At 36.5% G+C, this 26,223-nt stretch overlaps 2 protein-coding genes across 10 annotated transcripts in view; one reads left to right on the forward strand and one right to left on the reverse strand.

Annotated features, from left to right (window-relative positions):
- The window catches only part of FXR1 (FMR1 autosomal homolog 1), a 67,397-nt gene extending 54,536 nt beyond the window's left edge, over positions 1-12,861 (forward strand). For 2 of the 8 annotated variants that reach the window (XM_033211787.1, XM_033211789.1), the window contains 5 exons: positions 3,815-4,018; positions 5,902-6,102; positions 6,803-6,883; positions 11,005-11,096; positions 11,825-12,249. In XM_033211787.1, the coding sequence (XP_033067678.1) occupies positions 3,815-4,018; positions 5,902-6,102; positions 6,803-6,883; positions 11,005-11,096; positions 11,825-11,995 (749 nt within the window). In that variant the 3' untranslated portion in view covers positions 11,996-12,249. Of the gene's footprint in view, positions 1-3,814; positions 4,019-5,901; positions 6,103-6,802; positions 6,884-11,004; positions 11,097-11,824 lie in introns of all 8 variants that reach the window. The other 6 variants (XM_033211785.1, XM_033211786.1, XM_033211788.1 and 3 more) reach the window with 6 other exon arrangements.
- On the reverse strand, positions 5,673-25,538 carry DNAJC19 (DnaJ heat shock protein family (Hsp40) member C19). 2 transcript variants are annotated; one of them, XM_033211793.1, is made up of 8 exons: positions 25,343-25,538; positions 24,879-24,949; positions 23,931-23,982; positions 23,781-23,854; positions 22,854-22,933; positions 21,831-21,901; positions 20,541-20,618; positions 5,673-6,898 (listed from the first exon to the last, which is right to left on the reverse strand). In XM_033211793.1, exons 2-7 carry the CDS (start codon positions 24,936-24,938, stop codon positions 20,548-20,550), a joined length of 408 nt encoding a protein of 135 aa, XP_033067684.1. In that variant the 5' UTR covers positions 24,939-24,949; positions 25,343-25,538; the 3' UTR covers positions 5,673-6,898; positions 20,541-20,547. The 2 variants fall into 2 exon arrangements, with proteins under 2 accessions (XP_033067684.1, XP_033067685.1); XM_033211794.1 differs by lacking the exons at positions 5,673-6,898; positions 24,879-24,949 and having other exon boundaries at positions 16,317-20,618; positions 25,343-25,536.
- Between the last annotated feature and the right edge of the window lie 685 nt (positions 25,539-26,223).

A 26,223-nucleotide genomic window follows, 5' to 3' on the forward strand; every position in this document is an offset into this window, starting at 1 on the left:
GTTATCAAATCTGAGTGGGCTTGGAAAAGCAAGAAAAACCATTTGAATTTGGTTGTAGATGTTCATGTATACTTTATATGAGCAAGACTTTTAGTTGATTTTATATATATATATATATAAAAAGTATGAGTACTATAGTTTTTTTTTTTTTGAGACGGAGTCTCGCTCTGTCGCCCAGGCTGGAGTGCAGTGGCCGGATCTCAGCTCACTGCAAGCTCCGCCTCCCGGGTTCCCGCCATTCTCCTGCCTCAGCCTCCCGAGTAGCTGGGACTACAGGCGCCCGCCACCACGCCCGGCTAGTTTTTTGTATTTTTTTAGTAGAGATGGGGTTTCACCGTATTAGCCAGGATGGTCTCGATCTCCTGACCTCGTGATCCGCCCGTCTCGGCCTCCCAAAGTGCTGGGATTACAGGCTTGAGCCACCGCGCCCGGCCGAGTACTATAGTTTTATCAGTTTAATAGGAACTATAAGAAACATTTCCCAGTGTAACATCTCCGAAGTTGGTATGTGCGTTAAATTGGACATCTTACAACTTTAACAGCATTTTCTTTTTTAATGACACATAAAATAATATCTTAAAATTGATGGCCTCTTGGAGTTGATAAAACATGATTAGTTTTAGTTATTAAGCTTAGCACAACCAACCATTGAAAATGATATAAACCATCTTCATAAGGTGATTTTAGAAGTTTGAGGGGGAAAATATGATTTTAAAATTGGTTAAAAACACGATGTCATTATGTTTTGTTACCTTTTTTTTTTTAGACGGAGTTTCGCTCTTGTTGCCCAGGCTGGAGTGCAGTGGTGCGATCTCGGCTCACCGCAACCTCTGCCTCCTGGGTTCAAGTGATTCTCCTGCTTCAGTCTTCTGAGTAGCTGGGATTACAGGCATGCACCACCATGCCCAGCTGATTTTGTATTTTTAGTAGAGACAGGGTTTCTCCATGTTGGTCAGGCTGGTCTCAATCTCCCGACCTCAGGTGATCCGCCTCCTGTGCCTCCCAAAGTGCTGGGATTATAGGTGTGAGCCATCATGCCTAGCCTGGTGTCGTTACTTTAAAGCTTGTTTAAAAAGACTTTGAATCCCCAACTTGTATTTTACAAAATTAAGGGGTTGGAATAAATGGTTTCCCTGATTTCATTAGAGTATTTGTTTTCAATTGCAGTAATAAATTATCACAAACTTAGAGGCTTGAACCACAGAAACTTACTACCTTATAGTTCTGTTGGCCACAAGGCTGACATGGGTCTCACTGGGCTAAAATCTTGTCAGCTGGGCTATGTTTCTTTCTGGAAGGTCTGGTGGGATTCCCCTTTCAGTAGTTGAGAAAGTTTCTCTACTTTTAAAGATCCAGTGAGATTAGTTTGGACCCACCTGGATAATCCAGGATAGTCTCTCTATCTCAGGGTCCTTAACCTTAGTCACATTTGCAGAGTCCTTTTTGCTATCACAGAAACATTTCATATGAATTATTAAGAATTATTTAATATGAATAATGTTGAACACTAGCCAATTCATTAAAATTTTGGGGGTTATGCCTCAGTATCTGTTTTACCTGCTGAAATCTATGATTTAGACATTCCCTCTAAGTATCTTGAATACTATATGTAGGTTAAATTTAAGGAAGACTTTACTTGCTGTGACATGGGGTTAGATAAATACTACTCTGGATTTCTCAGGATACTTCAATAGGAACTTTTGAGAGAGTCTTCAAAATGAAGTATTCTTTATTTGTCCTGAATTTGGGAATGGTTTCAGATAGGGTATATGTGTGTAAATAAATTCAGAAGTTCTTAAACGTTCTGAAAGGTTTTTTTTTTTCACTATTCAAGGAGAGATAAATTGCCTTCATTGCAACTTTTATGACATCATGTTAATAAAGTGCTTTTTGTCATTTGGTGAAATAAATGTTAGGGGAGATTAATTCCCTTCACCGAGATTCTAATCCCAACAAAGAATTGAAAGTGAGTAATAGAAATTTGATGTATTCTTTGAAAATACACATATCCAACTAATTACTTGTTTTTATAATTGACTAGTTACATCTGTTGTTAACAACATGTGGAGAAAAGGTAGGCATCCTAGACTTACCTTTAAAGGAGAAAGGAAGTGAGTAGGCACCTTCATGTATAAAACTTCATATACATATATACATATACCTTCATGTATAAAACTTTATATTTTATTCCCTGCACCTTAATACTTAAAACTTTTTATGTCTGAAGAGCTCATTTTTTCCTCAAATGATTGCAGAGTTTAAATATAGGGAACTTCAAGGTATTTCATGACATCACTCTTATCTGAGAATTTAGCAAATGAACTTCAAAATAATGTAGCAAATTATTTGGTTGAGAAAATTGTTATACACTCTGCTAGGCATTTGAGGACATGTAAGATGGAGTTCCACCTTTATCATAGACCAATTTTGAAGTAATTCCAAAGGAGGAAAAAATAACACGACATAGTCTTATGATAAATATGGGGCGATTTTAGGGTAACAAAAAATGGGGAGATACCTGTTTTAGTTGCAGTGGTCTGGAGTTAGAAATTGAACTAGGCTCTGAAGGAGATATATTTGGTCATATAAGAGGGAAAGAGGAAGTGGCATCCCAGAACTAACAAGTAGAAATGAATATGATAGAGTCATATGTATCTGACACTTTAGTTACAGTAATTATTAAATGATACTGTAGGTTTCTGATGATCTCTTTGTAGTGTTTAAATAAATTTTTGAAAGGTCACCATTACAATAGTTGCAGTGTTAGAAATGGTCTGTAAACTTTTAAAGGCATGCTGAGTATTTGTCTCACTGGTCATAGCTTTAGTTCTGTTGTCAGGTGAGAGACCTTCTGTTTCAGAGAAACCTTAAATTCTATTTAGTTGTTGCACATACTAGGTTGGTGCAAAAGTAATTGCGGTTTTTGCCATTAAAAGTAAAAGTAAAAAAAGCAAAAAGTAAAAGTAATTTTAATGGCAGAAACCACAATTTAAGATGCTAGTAAAGCATGCTATCATTTTATATACAACCTACTGGAAAAATTATGATAAGCTGGAAGCTTATAATAAAGATGCCATCAATTATAAGAAATATCTTGATTTCAGAGATGTTAACATGTGAAAAGTATACCCTAGAATCAATGAAATGATGGTGAAATACACTATACAGTTAAACTGTTCATTTTTCTAAATATGATTAATTTACTCAAATATTGGATAGAAGTTATTTTTATTGTATGAATATTTTAGGTTATTAAAACCCAAATGAGCAGAAACATTTGACTATCCATATTAAGTACATTTTAATATTGATATATGATGGATGTGCTGTATGTTCTTTTTTTTTTTTGTGCCAAAACCCAGGAATTAATGTTATGTGTATTTTCTGTAATTTTTCTGTTAACTGCATTTCTGCACATCAGTTTTTTTTAACTTCCATGACTTTATATTTCCTGGATATTGTCCTTTTTTGCTGATGGGCTGGTCACACCTTTGACTATATTACATGACATAGCCCATCTTAGACTGTAGTGAGGGATTCTTCTGCTGGTTTTGAAGAAGTGAGCAGCCTTCTGCACATCAGTTTATTTTTTAATCTGTATTAAGTAATAGATACTATACTATATTAATAGTATAATAATATTTGATTATTCCTTAGTACATTTCAGATTGATTTTAACTTTCATGGATCTTTCTTTGAAGCAGCCAAACAGTATTGCTTATTTAAACAATTTGTAGGAAATAATTTTGAACATTTTAAAAGCCTCTTTTTATAGAAATCTAATTAATTGGTTTATGTTCTTTTCTTTTCCAAGGTACAAATTCTGAGCTGTCTAACCCCTCTGAAACGGAATCTGAGCGTAAAGACGAGCTGAGTGATTGGTCATTGGCAGGAGAAGATGATCGAGACAGCCGACATCAGCGTGACAGCAGGAGACGCCCAGGAGGGAGAGGCAGAAGTGTTTCAGGGGGTCGAGGTCGTGGTGGACCACGTGGTGGCAAATCCTCCATCAGTTCTGGTAGTCTTTTCTATACTCTGTCAGCATCCTTTCTTTGTAAACAGTATAATTTTACACAAGTTAGTCCATCTCCCAGGGCCATCCATTTTTGGAATTTTCTTTCTACTCATTGTCTTAGAGAAGATAGTAGATGATATAGGGTATCAGGAAAAGCCCTTGTAGAGTGTTTCTCAGTGAAGGTTTACTTAGAATATTCTGGTCACAACTTTAGTTGACAGCTTTTCTTTATATTATGAGGGTCAGATGTTTATCTCTTCAGGTTTGGGAGGCTTATTTAATTAGAAATTTTTTGTTTTCCCTAGAATTTTTGGGTTATGTGTTTTTGTTTGCCAGACAGACCCAGAGATTTCTAATGCACGGAGAGATGTCAGTACTTTTCTATACTTAGTATTGAAAACTAAGTGAAGAGCGTTCTTAGCTATACTATATGGTACTTTGGGAACAGGAAAAAATTGTGGAATTAACTAAGTTTTTTAATCGTTTGAGGAATTGTGCTGTAAAGGAGTGTTTGGATGACTAAAGATTTGAGGGTGTAAGAAACATTTTACTTAATTCTGTCTTCTAAAATTTTTTTATGCTTTACATTAAGTTGTAGGAGTTTCCAGAATATTCTTGGTTAGCATAACGGGCTAGGGGGATAATTGCCAGGGATACATAGACTATTAAGGATATAACTTGAACATATCATTATGGTATACCACTTTAAGAAACCCACACTTTCCTTAATGTTGTACCCATGAAAACTTATGTAGTATTTTAATATTATAGAAAATGTGTGTAGATACATTAAATAAGATGCCAACTGTGCTTAAAATTACAAAAACTGGAACAAATCAGGGCAAAAATTAGGAACTTGTTCTTTGTTTAGATTTTCTCGCTTTCCACAGTAATATTCTTTGAGCCCTAATAAACTTATAGGCTTTCAGGAAAATAGCTTTTATATTTTAGTACACTGTGTACAGTTACCAAGATGATTAAAATTACAGTATATTGAACTGAAAAATAAATGTACTTGACCTAGTGTTTTATGATTAATGGATACGCTTAGTGTCGTTTGCAAAGATGGTTAGCTTGCTAGCTGTTACCAAAGGAATCTTAGGAAAAATCAGAATTAGGTGAATTTCTGCTATAAATTTGATTGTTGGAGGTAATAAATGCACATAGGTAAGACGGGTATTTTTCTTACGAATTATACCATAACAGTTTTTCCTTTTCTACCTTCACCTAACCTTCACACGTTGTTTCTAAAGATGGAGTACTAGTCAGCATTCGTTTCAACATTTTCCTTTCATAACCAGTTAGAAGTTCAACCTTATTTAATTGGATGCTTTGTTTCAACTTGTTTTGATTGCTTCAGTTCATAGTTACAGATTTCTATTATGTCATGGAATGTAGGTATTGAGTATTATTTGGGAAATGGTCTATCAACATCAACACAAGAAAGCTGCAGTCATTTTGAAATCAGTTACGGGGACAAAAGCTCTTTCTTATAATTATTTCTTAACAGCCGATTATTTATTTCTTTTCACCTTTGTTTTTCTAGCCTCTGGGCAGGATAATCTTGAAATGTGAATGCCAGAATTAGCATGTAATACACTATTTTCTAATGTATATTTTAAAAACAAGGCACAGGAAATGTTAGGAAGCCAAGATATCTGCTCACTTTCTGCTTTAATTTTTCATAACCACTTAAAGTTTTATCATATTTAATTATCTTTGTTATTTTCCAGGTAAATAATATTGAAAACATTTTATTTGAAGACAGTGCATTTTTATTGGGGGAGATTGAAGTTTATCATTAATTGATATAGTTCAATATAGATCAAACATTCATAATTTCAGTTCTCTTAAACGAATATTTCTTGCCTCTGACATGAATATAGTGCTCAAAGATCCAGACAGCAATCCATACAGCTTACTTGATAATACAGAATCAGATCAGACTGCAGACACTGATGCCAGCGAATCTCATCACAGTACTAACCGTCGTAGGCGGTCTCGTAGACGAAGGACTGATGAAGATGCTGTTCTGATGGATGGAATGACTGAATCTGATACAGCTTCAGTTAATGAAAATGGGCTAGGTATGTAAGCACTTAGGGAAAAGAAATATATATATACACATATATATATAAATTGTATACTATTGTTAGTGTATGAAGCTTTTTTCAAAGAAAGTATGCAATTCAAAAATTGACTTTTTCTTAGTGTTTACTTTGAACAAGGTAGATAGCTTTTTGTCTGTCTTAAATGTTTAGTTCTCAGATTTGTTATAGCCAAATTATTTGAAACTTGGAGGGTTAAAGTGCCCTTTGATGCCATTAAATCAGTACGGCAAGGTACTTAGTGCTTTTATTGTCCCCAAGCTAAAATCAGGCTTTCATCTTACCTCTTTTAAAATAATTATAAATGACACTGGTAAAGGTATATATATCAAGAGTAGGCATTAATTTTCAAGGGCTAAAATGTCATTAACTTCGGTATAAACCAAACTGTACTAGAGAGGAAAACTGTGTCCCTGAATGATGGCAGTTTAAGTCTGAGAGTTTTACTGTGAGTTAAAACCCTCTGAATTTCCAGATGATAATTCCATTTTTAATCCATTTGGAATGCTGAAAGCCACAAAAATGTATTTCCTGTCAGTAAACATTTGTTGTTTTATTTTTGGTGTTTAATTAAAAGTTTATTTTTACCCTTTAAATCTTTGAAGTAAAGGTTTTTTGGTTTTTTTGTTTGTTTGTTTGTTTTTGTCAGAATAGTTCATGGTAAACTTTGCAATTACAGATGATAGTGAAAAAAAACCCCAGCGACGCAATCGTAGCCGCAGGCGTCGCTTCAGGGGTCAGGCAGAAGATAGACAGCCAGGTAACTTGAGTGGACCTGTTGACAACATCAGGTTACAAGCATGAAAAAAAGGTCATATGTCTGCTTTCTAAATATATTATACTTACATGTACACATGTGTGCATATACATTCAAAATTTGCATTGCATAAATTGTTTATTCAACTAATAAGACTACTACTATTAAGAAAATGCATTCTTCCTTCACAGTGTGTTAGTAACTTGTCTAATTGAACTAATGTGTCCTAATTGTTTACATGGAAATACTGTTGAGAAGACCATTTTGTTCACTTGCCGGTTTCTTCACACTTGAGATGGGGCCTGCCATCCCAGGGACTATGTTGTAGATTGTGATTGAGGTTGATTGGCAAAACTGGGCAGCTTTTGCATGGTGCCTGCTTACTGTATCTGAATTCAGCACCTCATTTTTGTGGGAGTTGTAATACCCACAATTTAAAAAAGTATAAAAGAGAAAAATATTTGAAGGTGTCTTTAACCTAATACGAGGAATGCATGTTTTTTGTTTGTTTATTGTAGTGTGATGCCTTTTCCCTTATACCCACTAACTATTCAAATTAATAGTACTTACTTTTAGAATGTTTATTTTATGTAGTCATTAATTCTTAGTAACTTCAAAGAAAGTTGTTTGCTGTCTATTATTTTGAACATAATTCCATTTCCTATGTACAGAGAATCACATGTATATTCACAATGAAGCAATTGTGTGCACCAGAAATAAACCCCTTTCAAACTAATCAGTTTTTGCATTCTTTCCAAAACCAGTTCTTTCATGTGTTTTCCCCAAATAAAGAATGTAAATTCTGGCATCTTTACCATTTTAAATTTAGTGGTTGTAGAGACATTTGGGAAAACTGGTTAAGAGAATTCGTTTCCATCCCTAAAAGTTCATGTTTTAAAGATAGTTGGAAAATTTTAGAGCAATTAAATATTGTCAAAAAATTGAAAGTGTCCAGAAAATACTTGTTTTCCGTTCCCTTCTTTCCTCCCCTCTTTTAATGTTGGAAATATATTTTAGGGCTGAGCGCAGTTGCTCATACCTGTAATCCCAGCACTTTGGGAGGCCAGGTGGCAGGATTGCTCGAGCTCAAGAGTTTGAGACCAGCTTGGGCAGTGGGATCCTGTCTAGAGAAAATACAAAAATAAGCTGGATGTGCTAGTGTGCACCTGTAGTCCCAGCTACTCTGGAGGCTGAGGCGGGAGAATCACTTTAGCCTGGGAGGTTGAGGCCGCAGTGAAGGGTGATCGCGCCACTGCACTCTAGCCTGGGTGACAGAGTGTGACCCTATCTCAAAAAAAAAAGAAGTGTTTTAGATGAAGAGATGATTTCATTTTTTGAAGGTGGTACAGCAGTGATACATTTTCTGGCCCTACTGTAAACAAGAAAATTCAGGCTGTCAGTATGAAGGTAACAATATATTATAGCATTTATTAACTAGATACATGCTGGTTTATTAGCAAGTCAGCAGGCATAAAAGGAGTAACAGTGGGGTTTGTTGGAGAAGAGGTAAAAATTTCTGTATGGTATTAATTGCAACTTGAGTAGTTTGGAGGCTTCAACAGTTTGACAGTGATTTTTGTTCCATACTGCATCTATTCCTGTTTTACTTCTTCTTTGGGATTACTACTTCCCTCTTTTAAAACTTCTTGCATTTCCTAGCTTGCCCCTTCTCCCAAAAGATAGGGTGGGTGAAACAAGCACAAAATTGTTACCTTTGATCCTGGTAGCAGTTCTAGGAGGCAGCCTCCATCTAAAGTTAACATCAACATTCTCTTTAAAACACTCATTTAATTTGATCTCATCTGCTCAAAATTTCTTGCTGCTCTTCGTGTAAATTAAGCAGTGAATATTCTTTACCATTCTTAGAATGTGACAATACACACTGGTGTCCAGTTGATTAACTTGGATCCCTTAGAGGAAATTCTAGAGTCCATGTCATTACACAAATTGTATTTTTTCTAGATATTGTTATTAATCTGTATTGGATTTTTAAGGGGCTTTGTATTATAAGGACTGGCTATGAATAGGTTTTTATTTGAATTAACAGAGGTTTCTTTTGGCTTCCTTTTATTTAGGTAGGGGATACCCCAGCTAAGTGCTTGCTAATTTAGTTGAAAACTATATCAAAATATATTATTCTATCTCTGTACACAGTGGATGAAAGGTTCTAGGAATTGTTTCAACATGTGTTAGGTTGGTGTAGTTTTTGCACCCATCCCAAAATGGTGAAAACCACAATTACTTTTGCACCAACGTAATTTAGCAGCAGGGTTTCCAGTTAGATGTTTAGGTGTCACTGAGGGCCGAACTTGGAAACAGTGCATTCGCTATGCTGTTCCCCACACTGGCTAGAATTGTTCTTGTAATAGGTTTGCTGCCATGTATACAGACATAATAAAGTGGATTATGACAATAGCCCTTTTCCCAATATTGTAAACTCTTTTTAATGTAGTTATAAATATATCAGCAATGAATTTAATTTAAAAAGCCTCGAGATGAGCGTACTGAGTTTCTTACAGTTTGGAAGGAAAGAGGTAGTTTCAGATTTGAAACATCTTTAGTGGTTTTCTAGTAAATGATATATGTAAGTTCTGAAATAGGTTGTTCCTTTGTGGTTTTAAAAGATATACATAATAGTTCTAGGAAGTTCTTGGATCTTATGATAGTGTTAGCATGTTAATTCATAATTAAGAAACATGAATTGTAAATACTATCCAGCTTTTTATCATACCAGAATGATTTAGTTGTTTTCATAGAATTTATACTTTATGTACCAATTCTCCCCATACCTTGTGACTTTAAATAAATAATTTAAAATTTACCGGAGTTTTCATTCTTTACATAATTAACTTGCTCCCATAATTTAAAATATATATTGTGCTTTTACATATCAGGGATTTTCTAAAACAGTTTGTGATAGAAAATAATTACTTGAAAGAAAAAAGGGTAGTTCTTTTGATATTTCTTAAAATCAGTGAATTCTAAGTTTCAATTTTAAGTTTCAATTCTTTTTTTTTTTTTTGAAACAGAGTTTCACTCTTGTTTCCCAGGCTGGAGTGCAGTGGCACAATCTCAGCTCATTGCACCCTCCACCTCCCAGGTTCAAGCAATGCTGTTTCCTCAGCCTCCTAGGTAGCTGGAATTACAGGCTGTGCCACCATGCCTGGCTAATTTTGCATTTTTAGTAGATGGGTTTTCACCGTGTTGGTCTTGAACTCCTGACCTCAGGTGACCCACCCACCTTGCCTCCCAAAGTGCTGGGTTTACAGTTGTGAGCCACCATGCCCGGCCCTAAGTTTCAGTTCTTGAGTGTTGATGTATAAAGTGAGTCAGTCTACATACTGTAGAACATAGGTAATTTGAAGTTGGGTTGACGGTAGGGTGTTAGTTTCGTTTAGTCTTTTTCCTAATTCACTACTGCTACTTCTTTGCAAATACACATTTAAGATAGTCCCTACCAAGATTGGCAAAGGGGTGTGGGAGGGGTGTCACTGAATACACTCTGGACCTTTTCCCAGTCTGATCAATGTCCACATTTTTAGGGTGGTGGTCTGTCATCTTTAGTTTGCTTGTAGTTTCTTATTTTAATCACTCAGAATAGTTTCTAGTGTGAAACGTTGAAACAAAGCCATAGGATAAACCACACTTGGGTATCTTAATTGTGCTTTAAAAAAAAAAAAATTGAGTAAATATTTTTGTATCTGATGAAATTTTCAAATTTAAGTATATTATACTATGATTTGGATCAAATTTGCCCCATTTTCCCCCACTGACAATTGTAAACACTGGGCTTAGAACACTGCATTTGTATTTCCTTTTACTGGTTGTGGGTTTCTCTAACTTTGTTCCACAACCTTAGGGTCAACAAGAAGCAAATAGCTGGATTCTTGGGAAAGAGGAATTTAATCTAGATTTCCTCAATCTCAAGCTTGAAATTTTCTTCAGCACAAAAAACCCAGGCAGATTTTTAAAGCTTTGTTTTTGGTTGGAGGTGATACCCAGCTTAAGAAAATTTTGACACTGGGTGACCCACCACTAGTTTAATAGTGAAATTACCCTTTATCCATAAATAAACTTTAGAAATATTTTTTCAACACCTGTAATTTTTTTCTCATCTTTAACAGTCACAGTTGCAGATTATATTTCTAGAGCTGAGTCTCAGAGCAGACAAAGAAACCTCCCAAGGGAAACTTTGGCTAAAAACAAGAAAGAAATGGTAAGGAGAATTTAACCTGTAGGTTTTTGTTGTTTTTTTTTTCTAATTTTTGGTATGGTTTAGCTTTATTTTTTTACTACTTTTACTGTGTGATCACTTGTTTCCACAAATAGACAATACTATTTTACTTAAAGACTCTTGAATGTGTTCTTGGCCCCAGATAACTAAAGATATGCATGCTTGAGCCTGAAATGCTTTTTAGTTAGAGCTCCAAATAGCATTTATAAAATTCAATCTGCCCAAAGATATTGGGCATAGAGTCTGTTGCCTAATTCAGGAGCAATAGGCTATATACCTCTTCTCATTGATGGATATAGACCTTTAAAATTTTAGTTCTTTTAAATGCTTTATGGTATTTGATATGTAAATGTGATTTTTCAAAAGAAGGTGAGTAAAGTAGGTGATTATTTAAATGTTTAATATTAACTGTTTATGTCATTTTCATGGTGAGCTTTCCAGTGCTTTAAAATTAGGTGCAGTTTTCATTAGTTCAGATGTTTTGTGTGGTTTGGGCACTGCTAGGTACTAGAGATACAAAGTTGAAAGACCCATAGAGTGGAATACTTTGGTATTTGTTTTGAATTTTAGAGATGTTTTAATACTTTGATCCATTGTGGCATATGAAACTGAAATTTTTCATTAGCTAATTAATGTTTATGTAGCTATTTTCCTCCTCAGCTATAGATTTCATTTATAAAGAAGTTGAAAAAGTTGTCTCCCTTTGGCAGGCAAAAGATGTGATTGAAGAGCATGGTCCTTCAGAAAAGGCAATAAACGGCCCAACTAGTGCTTCTGGCGATGACATTTCTAAGCTACAGCGTACTCCAGGAGAAGAAAAGATTAATACCTTAAAAGAAGAAAACACTCAAGAAGCAGCAGTCCTGAATGGTGTTTCATAAACTGAAGAAGTTCCTAGTTTACAGTTCTTTTACATTACATTTACAATAGTGCTTGTACAAGCTTGCCAAAGATAGAATATGGATCGCCAGTCTTTACATCGCACTTTCAGTTCCTCCATTTGGAATTCAAAAAGGGGAGGGATCCTGAAGAAATCATATGTTAAACATACTTTGACACCTACTGTGTTATAAAATATATCATCAGATGTGCCTTGAGAATAGTATATGTAACATTAAAAAAAAGTTGCTGGCTATAGGAAATGTTATTTTGTTTTCAAAATATGGCAGAGATGGGGGGTGGTGGGTGGGGTGGGATCCCTAACGTAATATTCTTTATGAAAGCATTAGCTGCTTTTGTTACATTTTTAATATGCAACCACTTCTTCACCTGAGGAAAACTAGAATGAAATGCAGTCTAAAATATTTTGCACTGAATTGTAATTTCTTCATTAGTTTAGTCTGGAAACTGGTCTGTTTTAATGTGTTTTTTAAATGCTGTATGTAGAGGAAAATCTGCAGACCACTGGAATACATTTGTTAAACTCTCATCTGCAGGGACACTGGGCGATACTTGGCAGTGACTGTTCTACCTTGAGGCTTTGTTTGGTTTATTTATTAAAGTGTACAGTATTTAAAAATCAAACATAGCTTTAGTTAAAACACTAAGCTGAATTAGTCATGTCCATTCAGACATAACCTGAACTACTGAAAAGATCAATTTCCAGAAAGTTTATTCTGTATAAACTACATGTTAGTCTTCAGTAGAGTATCTTTTTTTTTTCTTTTTTTTTTTATTTCGGTTGTTTGATGTGCAATATGTTTTTGTATGCAGGTAGTAAATAAACTTTGATCTTCCATTTGCTGAATTTTTTTAACTTTCTACTTTTTACACCAGTTGCAAAGTAGTTGGAGCTATTTATAGGCTTAGGATAGTATACTTTGCTTTTTAAAAAGCAGTTATACTTGCTCATAAATAGCATTAAAATGTCAGCTGGCCATTTAATCATTTTGTAATGAATCCTCTGAAATCTTAACACAAGTTTAGGCTGTTAATTATAGGTAATTAATAATACATGTGATAATTAGGAAAACCTAACAAAACTCTAATCAAAGGCAACTTTGGAAGACAATGGGGGATAGAAGGTATGACAGGCAACTTTTAAATAATAGGCCAGTGTTTTGCTACTTGATTCTCAGCTTATTTTGAAGGCTCTCATACCAGTGACTAAAAATCAGTTATTAAACTTTATATGTTTTAGCCAGAGCTTAATTTTTATGAAGATAAAGACATGGAGTTTAACAGTGGTATAACAATTAGTACAGCTAATTGTGAGGTCAATTGTTAGAAGGCTTTGTTCCACAGTATTATATAGACCACTGAACAAAGAATGACAGCCCTTTGCATCATTTGGCATATGAAAAGTGTTGTGTGCATAGTTTAATTTTTTATGTGCATAAAAATGTGATTTTATATGATCTGAAGGATAATGCAGGATACAGTTTAAAATGTAAAATTTGCCAAGTCAGTATATATAACCCTAGCCCTCAAATTAATTATAATTAAGGTTAAAATGTGCTGGTATTGGCCGGGCGCGGTGGCTCAAGCCTGTAATCCCAGCACTTTGGGAGGCCGAGACGGGCGGATCACGAGGTCAGGAGATCGAGACCATCCTGGCTAACATGGTGAAACCCCGTCTCTACTAAAAATACAAAAAACTAGCCGGGCGACATGGCGGGCGCCTGTAGTCCCAGCTACTCGGGAGGCTGAGGCAGGAGAATGGCGTGAACCGGGAGGCGGAGCTTGCAGTGAGCTGAGATCTGGCCACTGCACTCCAGCCTGGGCGACAGAGCGAGACTCTGTCTCAAAAAAAAAAAAAAAATGTGCTGGTATTAAGTGCTTTTTCCTGAGGCCTTCTGATTGGTTCCTGGTAACAGAATTTTAAAGTAAGGTGTGAGTAGTGCAACTCTTGTCCTTTATATATAAAAGGTATCAAGTAATTTCATGTCCTGATTTTAAAAAAATTACCCACAAATGTCTCTTTTAAATCGATCAAAGTTAGACACAGTTTAAATAGTCTCAGTTCTTACATAATTGGGTTAAAAATTATAAGGTTAATGAGGACCTTTAATGCCAAATTGGCAAATTGGTAAAGAAAAAAATGATTTTTCATTCTCTCCCATGTAGAATAGTCAGATACACTAAAATCCATTTTCCATAAAGATTGTTTCAACGGGAATGGAAGAAACAAAGAGTATAGCTGAACCAGTTCTTCATACTAGCAATAAATAACCACACTAAGTTCATTATTTTACAAATGACTAAACCCAGTGTCTTGTCCTTTAAGAAATACAGGTACTGCAGAATTGTGATAAACATGCATTTGTTTTTTTTAAAGAGAGCCCACTCCCCAAATGGTAGCCATTAATTCAGGTAGTCTTCTAAATGTATTTGAGAGGGGTCCATCTTTTGGCTGCTATCCTAGTTAGATGAGATGTTGCTATGGGAAGAACTTGCCAGTATACACTAAACAGACACTTAAGCAAAAGATACATTCTGGAGCCAGGCGCAGTAGCTCATGCCTTTGTTTCTAGCTACTCGAGCCTGAGGTGGGAGCATCATTTGAGCTCAGTTCTGCGCCAGTGAGACCCTCTTTAAAGAGAAGGAAAAAAGGTATTCTGGAAGGTCTTGTGCAGTTCCAACAATGTTTCAGCATATATATATATGAATTCATATGATACCTGAACGGAATCATGAAATAACAGCTGAGATTATATGGTAGCAAAAATGACCTGCTTTTCCTGAAGCTTTGGGAGGCCTAGGATTCCTAGTTTAGGCATCACGATCTTTGTTAAGCCTTAAAGGGGGCTAAAACTTGTGCAAAGTGGTGTCTCTGGTAACACTTCAGACATAATTGGCAAAAGTATAATAGGAATGCACAAATCTTTAGTTTGAAATAATCATGTATTTTAATGTGGAATTAGAAGCAGCACATCAAACTGGTGAGTTCATAGAAACTTACCTGAGATGCTGCTGGGTTCCATTGCTGTTGTGGTAAGTCCCGTATTTTTGTAGCTGCTGTTAGCTGTGTCTAGTGTTTTGTAACCTAAGGAGGGTCTTATAAAATTTGGTATGTTAACTAAATCTTGGATTGGGAAATAGTACCATTTGTATCCTCTGCAAACAGATTTATGCTTTTGAGGCTCAAACCAACTAGTGTTCTCATAGGCTGTTGCCTAAGGACAGATAAAAATGGAAAACAGGCTATGTCCAGGGACAGATGATTGGTGGTTAAGAATGGCAGTAAAGGAAAATTACACCCGGATTTTCTTCTGTAAGGTTTCAAGGAACTTGGATTTGAACTGAATCTACTGTTTTGGAAAACAGTCCCAACAAAAAGGATGTTTGTTATTGTCTCAGTCTTCCTGTCTTTGCTACACGATTTGGGTCCCTTATGCTTTTTCATAAGAATATCTGTTTGCTATAGTGAATTTGCTAGCCCCCCCCCCTTTTTAATTTTAGTTCTTTATTAGAACGTGTACTTGAATGGACTACAGTTGCTCATAACCCATGTTAATCTTTGATAGTATTTGGGGTTTTATTTCAGGAGTTTTTGCAATAAAGCAGGAACTGCAGTCTGCTTAAAGTCAGACTGTTAGCAGGTGGTGGTAACTTAAAACTGATTTAAGTCCATTACATTGAACAGTAGGAAATCACTTTTGTAAGGGTCAAAAATGATCAACTATTAACAATTTCTTCAATCTAATTACAAATTTTAAAAAAGTTCATCAGTATATCACTTCAGATTCATCTGTATCTTCTGTACTAGTATTTCCAGTACTGAGGTGAGGTACACAATTCCCCTGGAAAAACTATACTCTAGTTTTGTAAGATGATTTCCCAGTCCATTTGCTTGTTTCTTCCTTTGATAATTCAAAGAGATGCTTTAGGTGACGGTACAGAATTAGAAGCCGCTATTTTAGCTCTATAAACTTTATGGTTTCAGTTTTATGCAACCAGAGAGGGCTGGATGAGTTGGTATCTTTAAGGCCCTTCCAATGGTAATTTGAGTCTAGTAACATGTCAGACCCTGGGCAACACCTAACCAAATGCCCAAGTATTCTCATAAGGAGTATGCCAAACTTAAGTGGTGTTTGTTTTACATACGTATCCATCCCAGACATTTTCAAATATGCTGAATGCAATCTATAAGACATTCCAAACAAGGACAAAGTAATTTTTCACAAGTCTTACAGCCCCACTATTAAGTATACTACTTATTAGCTTCTTGAATTTCTTTGTATTTCAGTGATTGGTATGTTCTTTTTTTTTTTGGAAAGTTTTTACCTCTTTGTACCCTCTTAATTGGATTAACTGTAAAATGTACGTACTAATTTATTAGTTTTAGAGAACATTTTCATTAAAAATATTTTCCAATAGTTTTTCTAGATAAACAATTTTTACTTAATTGTTGCCTGGTTGCTTACATTTCAACCTCTTTAGACTTCCTTTTTCAGCTAACTTGGCTGTCTTCAGGTTGTGAAGAAAAATGTAAACATATATTTGAAATTTCACTAACTGAAACTGCAGTAAGGTGGTAGCAAATGTTAACCACAACAGATTATCCCATATCATTGGACTGTTCTGTTACGGGGTCAGGAATAATAGGTGACACAGGATAGAAGCTCTTCCTATATATATCTTGTTACTAAGGCAGTAGTTGGCTCTAAGCTGAAAAACAGCACACTGTACAGCAGTCCAAAAACTAAAACCAGAGCTTAGGTCATTCAAGTTAACTGGTACTCAAGGTTACTCATTCCAGGATACTTGACATAACCAAAAACCTAGGAGAGCATGCTACATAGTAATTTTTTTTTTTACTTTGTTTACATAAAATTTACAGGTTTTTTTTTTTTTTGCTTAGTCTGTTCTTTGACATTGTGTGATCCATGTTCTAAATTTTTATCAGATTTAACCTGTTTGGAGGCTCATGTGCACTCAAAATGTGAATCTACTACAAGCTTCTGAACTGCAAAACAACCTTTTTTTAAGGTCACTGTCAACCTTATACAATTTCTCATGATTGAAAGAGAACTTCTCATTCCAACCTAAAACCCCACTAACCGTTTAAAAATGAAGCATTACGCCTAAGTGAAATTTTATTTTTAGACATTTCTGATACTAGGTTTTCTTTATGGGAGCCCATATATATTCAGTATACTGAATTTACACAGCTTTCAGTGTGGCAATAAAGAAGCTAGTTCCCTAATTTTTCTCAGTTCTTATTGGTATTCCATTTAAATGTTTCCATAAGTACTCATCATTTGGAAAATAGTTGATGGCAGGGCAGGAGAACTTGCTTAAAACTAAAGTTGGAGAAAGAGTTAACTTCCAGGACAACCCATTATAGCTCATTTCTTACCAACAAAGCAGTATACAGCACCTTAGGACTCATTTCTAATAATGTCAACCCAGATGGCCAGGAAAGCCAAAAGGGAAGAGGCTAAGTGACACAGAAATCTCTGAATTTGAGGTCTAATATGAAGGCTATAGATTGGAATTCCCCACAAACTTCTAATGAGGACTAATATGAACATAGCAAATTGGAGAAGACAGCCAGGACCTAATTCTAGTTTCACTAGCTGTGGGACCTGAAAAAACGACCACTTGCTCTGGACTTTTGTTTCCCAAGCCATAAAACGTGGAGGAATCCTCACAATTTCAAGTTGGTCATGTATCCTTCCCTTTTACAGAGAAAGCTGAAGCCCCAAAGCTCAGATTTACCTGGCTTCTGCAGAAGTTTAACTTGCAACCTATCTCCCATTCCCTAAGTGTGTTTAATCATGCCGCCTTCTTTAAAATTTATCTGGAAGCACCAATGAATAAAGACAAAGGCCCCAAACTGGATCTGTAGAGATAAGTACCAGACTCACATCTTAGTACCATCAAGGAAAACATGCTTAGGTTATCAGAATTGTAAAGCCATAGTACAAAAGTTAGGAGAATGGAACTTGGGATGTGAGAAAGATCAGCCATTCTCAGCAAGTCGCCTTGGGTGCTTAACCTTACTAAACTTCCATTTCCTCACATGTAAAATGTACATCATAATAACCAGTCTACTGAGAGATACAGGAAGAATACTTAGCACAGTGCTAGTACATCGTAAGTACTCAAATGTTACAGATCAAGTATTTTGTAAGAAAATACCAGTAAAAGATAAAAGTTTTTTTATGGATCGTATTGGTATCAATCACCTACCATGATCTTTAGAGCCCTCACATGGATGACATTTAAATGTTCAGTTTGCCTAACAGCCTTCAATGAAACATGGATTCTTCTTAAAAAAGGTAAGCCTGGAGAAAATAAAACTGATTACTATGCAAGAAAAAATGTGCTCTGCTGTGCTCCCTGGTATTATTTTTAAGTGGTTTCCGTTGTTTTAACATCTGTCTTAAAACTGGTATGCTGTCTGCACTGAACACCCAAAAGTATTTATACCTACTAAGTTAGATTTCCCTTTTTAGAGTTAATGCTTCATTGCCTGTCAGCGTATTATCACTGTCTTTGAAAAATTTGCTTTTAAGTCTTAACTATTTCTTCATAAAGATCTTGTTCAGAGAAACATTTTTTGATTTGTCCAATGGACTGAAATAAAAGGTTAGTAAACCAAAATACAGTTGATCCTCATTATTAGTGGAATTCCTTATTTGTGAATTTGCCTACTCACTAAAATTTATTTGTAACTCCAAAATCAACATCCTTTTCTGGTCATTTGTGAGTATTTGCAGAGTGACAAAAAGTTTAAACCACTTTATGTGCACAAGGCAATGCTCTACTTGTTTAAGCTTTCACACCATAAATGAGTATCCTTTCTGTGGTCTATTTAGTGCCAAGTTTCATGTTTGTGCTTTTTGTTGGTGATTTTGCTGTTTTAAGATGGTTCCCAAGAGTAGTAGTAAAGCATGCTACCTAGTGTTCTTAAATGCAAAGAAGGCCGTGATGTGCCAAGCATGAGGTATAGTGCTGTTGGCTGTTAATTCAAAGTTAATGAAATACTAAAGAATGTTTTCAAGCAGAAACAGGTAGATCAAGGTTATATACTGACTGGCAGACAATACTGTGACCAAAGGGTCACAGAATCTGTATTTCTCTTAGGAACTTGTTCCTTACATGCGAATTCAGTGTTCACAGCCACCTTAAAGAACAGAATTACCACAAACAAGAACCAACTAACTACCTTCATGTCTCCTTGTCCCTGGAAATAAAATAATTTATCCTGCATAAAAGCCTTAGAAGCTAGTGTTTCATCATACACTAAATCACAACAGACTCCATCAGATTTTAAACAAGGGTACAGGATAGAAAACACAAAGAGCAGATATACCTTTACTTTATAAGGCAGATAAATATTACCTCCACTATTTTTTTTAACCTCAAAAGTCCTTATATCCTTCAATAATTAAGAACCTTATGATGATTTAGGGAAGTTTAGATGGTAGGTAGTAAAATTTATCATCTTAGAGCTACACATAGAAATATTCCTGTTGGGAAATACACACTAATTTATATCAGATGTTTTATACAGGTCCTGTGGTTAAGATCCTTATATATTATGTTAGATGAACAGTAAGTAATTTGCCTTTAAACATCATTTAAATTAGTGTATAAATTCTAAATAGTCCAAATTAAATATGTTGATATTGAGAACATTTCAGTTTTGCTAACAGTGTTTATCATAACAATTGCAGAAGTTTGATTATGTCAAGAAATAGCCAACTGAAGGAATAATTTATAAATGATCAGTACCTTTAAGGGGCTAGCTGAATACAATGTAAATACTTCTCATGCCTGTAATCTGAGCACTTTGGGATGCTGAGGCGGGAGGACTGCTTGAACCCAGGAGGTTGAGGCTGCAATGAACTTGTGATTGTATCAGACCTGTACTCTGAAATATTTATACTATTTTTAATGCATGAAATAAAAATCTATGTACATAGAATACACACACACACCTCCCCCCCCCCCCCCCCCGCCCCAGGTCAATTTGTTAGGTCTAAGTTGTGGTTAAATTCACTTTTAAATGCAAAGTTCCAAGTATCCAAGTTGCTGGGCCAGTTGCCTATACCTGGAACAGCCTTTCTACCGAATAAGAGTCTCTACACACAGCCTGAGCTAATTTCCATCATACTATTTATCACATAGTCTAATTACCAGTTTATCAGTCTCCCATTAAAGTGAGGGCTCCCTCAGAGCAAGGACTGTCATCTACACTTTGCTTTGAAAAGTAGACATAGGTCCCAAATCATCTGCTAAATGAGTAATGAACAATATTTCTATTCAGATGGTGTGTGCTTGCCCATAATTAATATACAAATATTCTAAACTAATCTGATTTTAAGTCCCCAAATTTAAACAAGAAAAATATACCAAGGCTTTGAGATTTAGCTTGTGCTAAATCATTTTTTAAAATTGTAGCTCTGAGGCATTTTATTATAAAAACTTAGTACTCATATACATAAACTAATATGAACTTAAAATTCATCATACATTTACTTCATTTTTTAGCTTGACCTTCTAGTAAATCTTTAGCTTCATTGATTTTGGCTGCTATATAAGGAGATCCTCCTATAGGAAGAAAGAAAAAAGAACAGTTACAATATGGATTCTCAATTTCTCCTTGGTAAAAAACTAGTCTTGTTTCAAGGACTCCAATGCTTATCTGAGGGAGATTTAGCAGAAACAGTGTTTTTAATTTTTAAAAATTAACCCTGACACTGCAACAGGATGACCAGATACATGGTAACATATGTGACCAATGAGAAATGAATTTACGTGGGAGAGATTTCTACAAAAATGACACCTTTTTAGAAAGCTTAAACTGATAGAAATAGGATTTCTATCACATATATTGGATACATATGTATATGCCTTTGAACTGGTGTTAGCCTATTCATGATTATAGGTCATAAATGAACATCAATTATACCATGTTATTTTAATACCATGATATTTTCAGAGGCTTCTGAGCTGTTTACTGGAAAGATCTCAGTTTGCTTTACATCCTTTTTCTGTCCAGTTTTTCTTTTTCTATTATCTACTGTCCCTTCACAATGTCAATCTACAGCTGCTTTCCTACAAATCTGCTGGAGGAGTGATTCTCAAAGTATGGTCTTAGACCAGCAACAAATAACAGGAAACTTAGTATAAATGCATATTTATGGGGTTCCTTCCACTGCCGACCTACTGAATCAGAAGCCCTCCATATAATACAAGCTAAATTTCATAACAGACACTGTGAAATCAGATACCAATTATAATGCTGTTTAAACTGAAAAACCCTCTTTATTAATGAAAGCCTTCTCCTGTATAAGTAAAAGGATACAAACACTAGGACATGAATTCTGTGGTCTAATTTTTGGTATTCAAAGAAATTCTTGCTTTCCTTCAACACAGCCAAGGCTGCATGGAAGTGTATCAGAAACGAATAAATAAATCCCATTAAGTTTCTATCTAGGTAATCTCCGTTTTAAGGTATCTAAAATGGATAAGGAAAAATTACGTTTTAGTTTTACTGAAATTTAACATCTTAATTATAATAAATGTAGGCCAAAAAACCCCACAAAACATAGTAATAGTAGCACTTACATCTGCTCATTCTGTAAATAAAGTTTTTCACTCAGAATTTAAGATACCAAAAATATATGGCTCCAGCCTAGGAGACAGGACTTACAGATTTAAGTGTTTCCCTTCGAATAGCCAGGAATTTGAGATAAAATCCCATTAATAACAACTAGTCACACCAGCAACATCTACAACAAGAATTTAATGACTACTTACCTTTGTCAGGATGATTTAAAAGCATAATTCGTCGATGAGCATCTCTTATTTTCCCTTTATTGGCAGTAGGGCTAATTAAAAAAAAGAAAAGGTATTTACTTCAACCTACTTCTGCATCACATCAAAAAATTGTACATAAAGGCCAATTAAAGACATTGTGAAACCAGTAAATTAACACAACGGTATGAAAAGCTGTTTAGAAACCTCAACACACCCAATGCGTATCCTAAACTGGGGAACTAAACTGCTCCTTAGAAAAGTAAGGCACTCTACAATGTGTTGAACTTGTAATACTCATTACAACAGTCCTTTTATTGATAAGAAAAGCATGTTTAAGGATCTGAAAGTGAAGAAGGCAGAATTTTTTTTTTTTTTTTGAGACAGTCTCACTCTGTCACCTAGGCTGGAGTGCAGTGGCTTGATCTTGGCTCACTGCAACCTCGGCCTTGAGGGTTCAAGCAATTCTCCTACCTCAGCCTTCCAAGTAGCTGGGATTACAGGCGTGTGCCACTACGCCTGGTTAATTTTTGTATTTTCAGTAGAGACAGGGTTTCACCATGTTTGCCAGGCTGGTCTTGAACACCTGACCTCAAGTAATCCACCGGCCTTGGCCTCCCAAAGTGCTGGGATTACAGACATGAGTCATTGTGCCTGGCCGAAGGCAGAATTTCACCACACAAAAAAAATGTCAGTTACCGAGAACAACACTGAACACTGTGATAATCTGCTGAGGAGTCTATCCCTCAATAAATGAAAAAGTGCCTGTGTTTTAGCAAACTCTAGGAAAAATGAAAAAGTGCTTAAGTGCTAGTGTGCCTTCTCATTTGAAGGACTGTTTACATCTTAAAAATAACATAAAAGGAAGGAACAGTACAGTTTCATTGATTAGAATTGGTAATATCTATCTTCCTAGGACAAAATCCCCCATGACCGTCTCCTATTAAAGGAGAGAAGGTCTTTCTTAAATTTCCTCATGGCTCTAGAGTGGTAGAAAAATGCTAAAAATATTAGAGATTATTTTACCTTACACCTAGTATTAATGCTGCTTCCCGTTTTGTCATTTTGGGTTCAAACCCACCTCTATAATAGCCACCACTGAAGGCCTAAAAGAAGAAATGCCATTTGTAAAGAAAGGTTAATACAATAAACAAAGTCGCTTTAAAAAAGAAGTCTGGAAATATTCACAGAACCAGTAGAAAAACTAAGACATTTCAGAGGACTTTAAGTGCAATTCCTGAGGTATTAAGAAGTGGTTCAAGAACAGGATCTGGAAGTCTTTTGAGACAAGAAGTTCAAGGGTATTTGAAACAAGACTTTAAGATACATATACAGAAAATACCACTATCAGCTCCTCTGGCCTTGCTATGTCAGAAATCATATTAGTAAAGCCTACAATCACTCTATTCTGTTACACTTAATCACAACATAAATATTCAACAGGTGATCACAGTCAAATCTATTCTTAACTGTGATTACATAGGGTATGACCATAACATCAAGTCAAACCCTATAGCCTAATTAACTAGAGTGCTACCTATGTATGACGTTTGGGAGTGCCAGGGCCACATGGTAAGATCGGATCACTTTAGAATCTCATATACCTCTGTGTGTGTGATGCAGAGCAGATAAAGGAAAACAAGAATATGTATAGATGATGCTGAAGGTGATGGTATGTGAAAAAGCGATATTTCACAAGAAAGTTGGGTCTAGTGGGGTACTAGAATTGTCAATACCCCATCCAACTCTGTCACATATAACATCTGATGTTTCAGGGTAGCACCATTACAAAGTTCAGAACTTCTATACTCTCCTTGTGGGAAGCAGGAGAATGGGTCCAAAGCAATCATTTAGAACTTCATGGATATTTGGAAATTTACCCTTCCTTAAGTGTGGTTCTAGGTTTCAAATACAAGCAGCAAAGAATTAGCAAAAGTGTTCATTAAGTCTTACAGATTTTGGTAGGCTTTGAAAAACTTGTTTTACTTGAGGCTCCATATGCTTCATGGCTTGCAAAACATAACGGCCTAAAACCAAAAGCAATAGAATAAGTAAATCTCCAATCTCCCCGACTTCACTTCCACCCCCAAACCATAAACAAACCTGCAAATCCTGCAGCAGCAATGGTCAGTCCAACTGCTACCACTGTACTGGCCTGGTAAGGGGGAGAAGAGTAAATATTTACTTCTCTAATTCCCACCCTTTCTCATTTTGCCCATTCTCCCATCCCCAACTCATTACAAACTGCATTTTAATAGGAGAAACAACTTTTTTTTTCTTTTTCTTTTTTTAAGAGGCAGAGTCTTGCTATGTTGCCTAGGCTGGTTTTGAACTCCTGGCGTCTAGCAATCCTCCCAGCTAGGCCTCCCAAAGTGGTAAGATTACAGGCATAAGCCACCATGTCTGGCCGAGAAACAACTTTTAAGGCAGAAATATTCTGCCCAGTAATCCTTAAAACTACTGCATCTGTTATACCGAATGTATTAAAGTTACCGGATTCATTACTATGGGAAAGACGGCAAGTTTGACTTGCTTATTTACCTCTACAATAGTGAAAAAGATGATTCCCTCCCTTTGAAAACTTCTTTCATCCCCGGACAAATTAGGTTACATTAAAGTTCAATCAAAAGTAGTGGAAATAGGCCGGGCGGGTGGCTCACGCCTGTAATCCCAGCACTTTGGGAGGCCGAGGCGGGCAGATCACGAGGTCGGGAGATCAAGACCATCCTGGCTAACACGGTGAAACCCCGTCTCACTACATACAAAAAAATTAGCCGGGCGTGGTGGCTGGCGCCTGTAGTCCCAGTTACTTGGGAGGCTGAGGCAGGAGAACGGCGAACCCGGGAGGCGGAGCTTGTAGTGAGTTGAGATCGTGTCACTGCACTCCAGCCTGGGCGACAGAGCAAGACTCCGTCTCAAAAAAAAAAAAAAAAAAAAAATAGTGGAAATAAGATTTCTGCTAGAGAAGGAAAAACTGTTCACAGACGGCTCCTGTAAAATTCTGATAACGCATTTTCGAGGCTAAACGTGGGCTAAACTAGGAGACTATACCTTTGGCACTGCCCTGTTGTTTCCTAACAGAGGCCCAAATATGTTCAGGAATTTCCGCATGGAGACGACATCTGTCGGCAAAAGCCAAAGAGAAGGATATAGCAAAGTGGAGCCAGTGCTGTAAAGATGTGTTAGGGCAAGGGCACTTAAAATCAAATACGTTTCCACTAATCTCCGAGTCCATGATAGCCTTCTGACCTTACAGGAGTTCCAGGCAAGCAACGCGTTAGCGCCCAGAGCCCGTGTGGACAAGAACCGTGCAGAAAGACGATGTAAAAACACAAAGATCCAAGAGAAGAGAGCCAACAGGGCTGTGTCCTGGTGAGTGTGACGCCCCGAAAACCGAAACCTCCCGCCCAGAGTCGCACTAAGGAGCACAATTTCAACTCCACACCTCCGAGGCCGGGAGCTGAGGCTGAGGCCTGGGCCAGAGGTCGCTAAGGAGACCGGAAGGCCGCACTCACCATGGCTCCGGCTGCGCTCCCTTGCTTCCACTGGGAGCACGGCTCATCCCAGCTCAGAGGGCGCGGCCAACACCTGCACGCCTTTACCAGAGAGCGACGCAACCCCCAACCTCAAGCACAAACCGCTCAAGCACAGGCGCCCTACGCAACACGGCAGGAGCAGCCGCAAACTAGGCCGGAAAACTGTCGTAAAAGGGGACGCGGAGGAGAAGGAAAGTCGCTCAAGCAGTGGACAGAGCGGAGAAAGCGACTTCGGGTTGGTTGAAGGGTGGGCGGATCTTTTCCTTTCTAGGTGTAGAGGTGGGGCTTCTCTGTGTTTTCTGTCCTTTGCTGCTGGGCGGTGGGTATTTGGAAATTTTTGCAGGAAAGGGCATGGGCAGTCTTACTCAGAACGATTCCCCCCCCCGCCCCTACATCTTAGCACCTCGTTTTGCCTTTATTTTATGTTAATAATTGTCAAGGATAGTGAATATAGTTAAACATGCTGTGACAGGTTTCCACCACGAACCCAAACAAATACGTTGTTACCCAGTGTAGTAAACGAGATGCCTAGAACAACAAATGAAACCAACCACACTGTGTTTCAGGGATTGCTCGGTGGCATTTTTTAATTTAAAAGAACTTCATTTAAGGATGTGATTTGACAAGACGTTGTGAATGTTTGTGTTTTCGTTTTGTAGAATGGGATTAAAGTGTTCATATTCTGAACATGGAATGTCAAGATCCTACAACTGAAAAGGGCTATTTAAAAGTTTTCCTAAAAAAAAAAAAAAGTTTTCCTCCTCACCCAAAATAAAAAGTAGGGCTGGATTTTGCCCTTACGTGGACATCAGTTTCATACATCCCTACATAAATGCTTGAGAAGAGAAAAATAATGGAAA

This window comes from Trachypithecus francoisi, unplaced genomic scaffold (genome assembly GCF_009764315.1).
Source record: "Trachypithecus francoisi isolate TF-2019V2 unplaced genomic scaffold, Tfra_2.0 Lachesis_group0, whole genome shotgun sequence".
Taxonomy (NCBI): domain Eukaryota; kingdom Metazoa; phylum Chordata; class Mammalia; order Primates; family Cercopithecidae; genus Trachypithecus; species Trachypithecus francoisi.

Coding starts and splice junctions, on each gene's coding strand:
- DNAJC19 (XM_033211793.1), bottom strand. CDS start 24,938: ATGCGGAAATTCCTGAACATATTTGGGCCTCTGTTAGGAAACAACAGG. Junction 23,855..23,930: donor TGCTGCTGCAGGATTTGCAG/GTTTGTTTATGG, acceptor TTTTGGTTTTAG/GCCGTTATGTTTTGCAAGCC. Junction 21,902..22,853: donor GCATTAATACTAGGTGTAAG/GTAAAATAATCT, acceptor TTTTTTAATTAG/CCCTACTGCCAATAAAGGGA.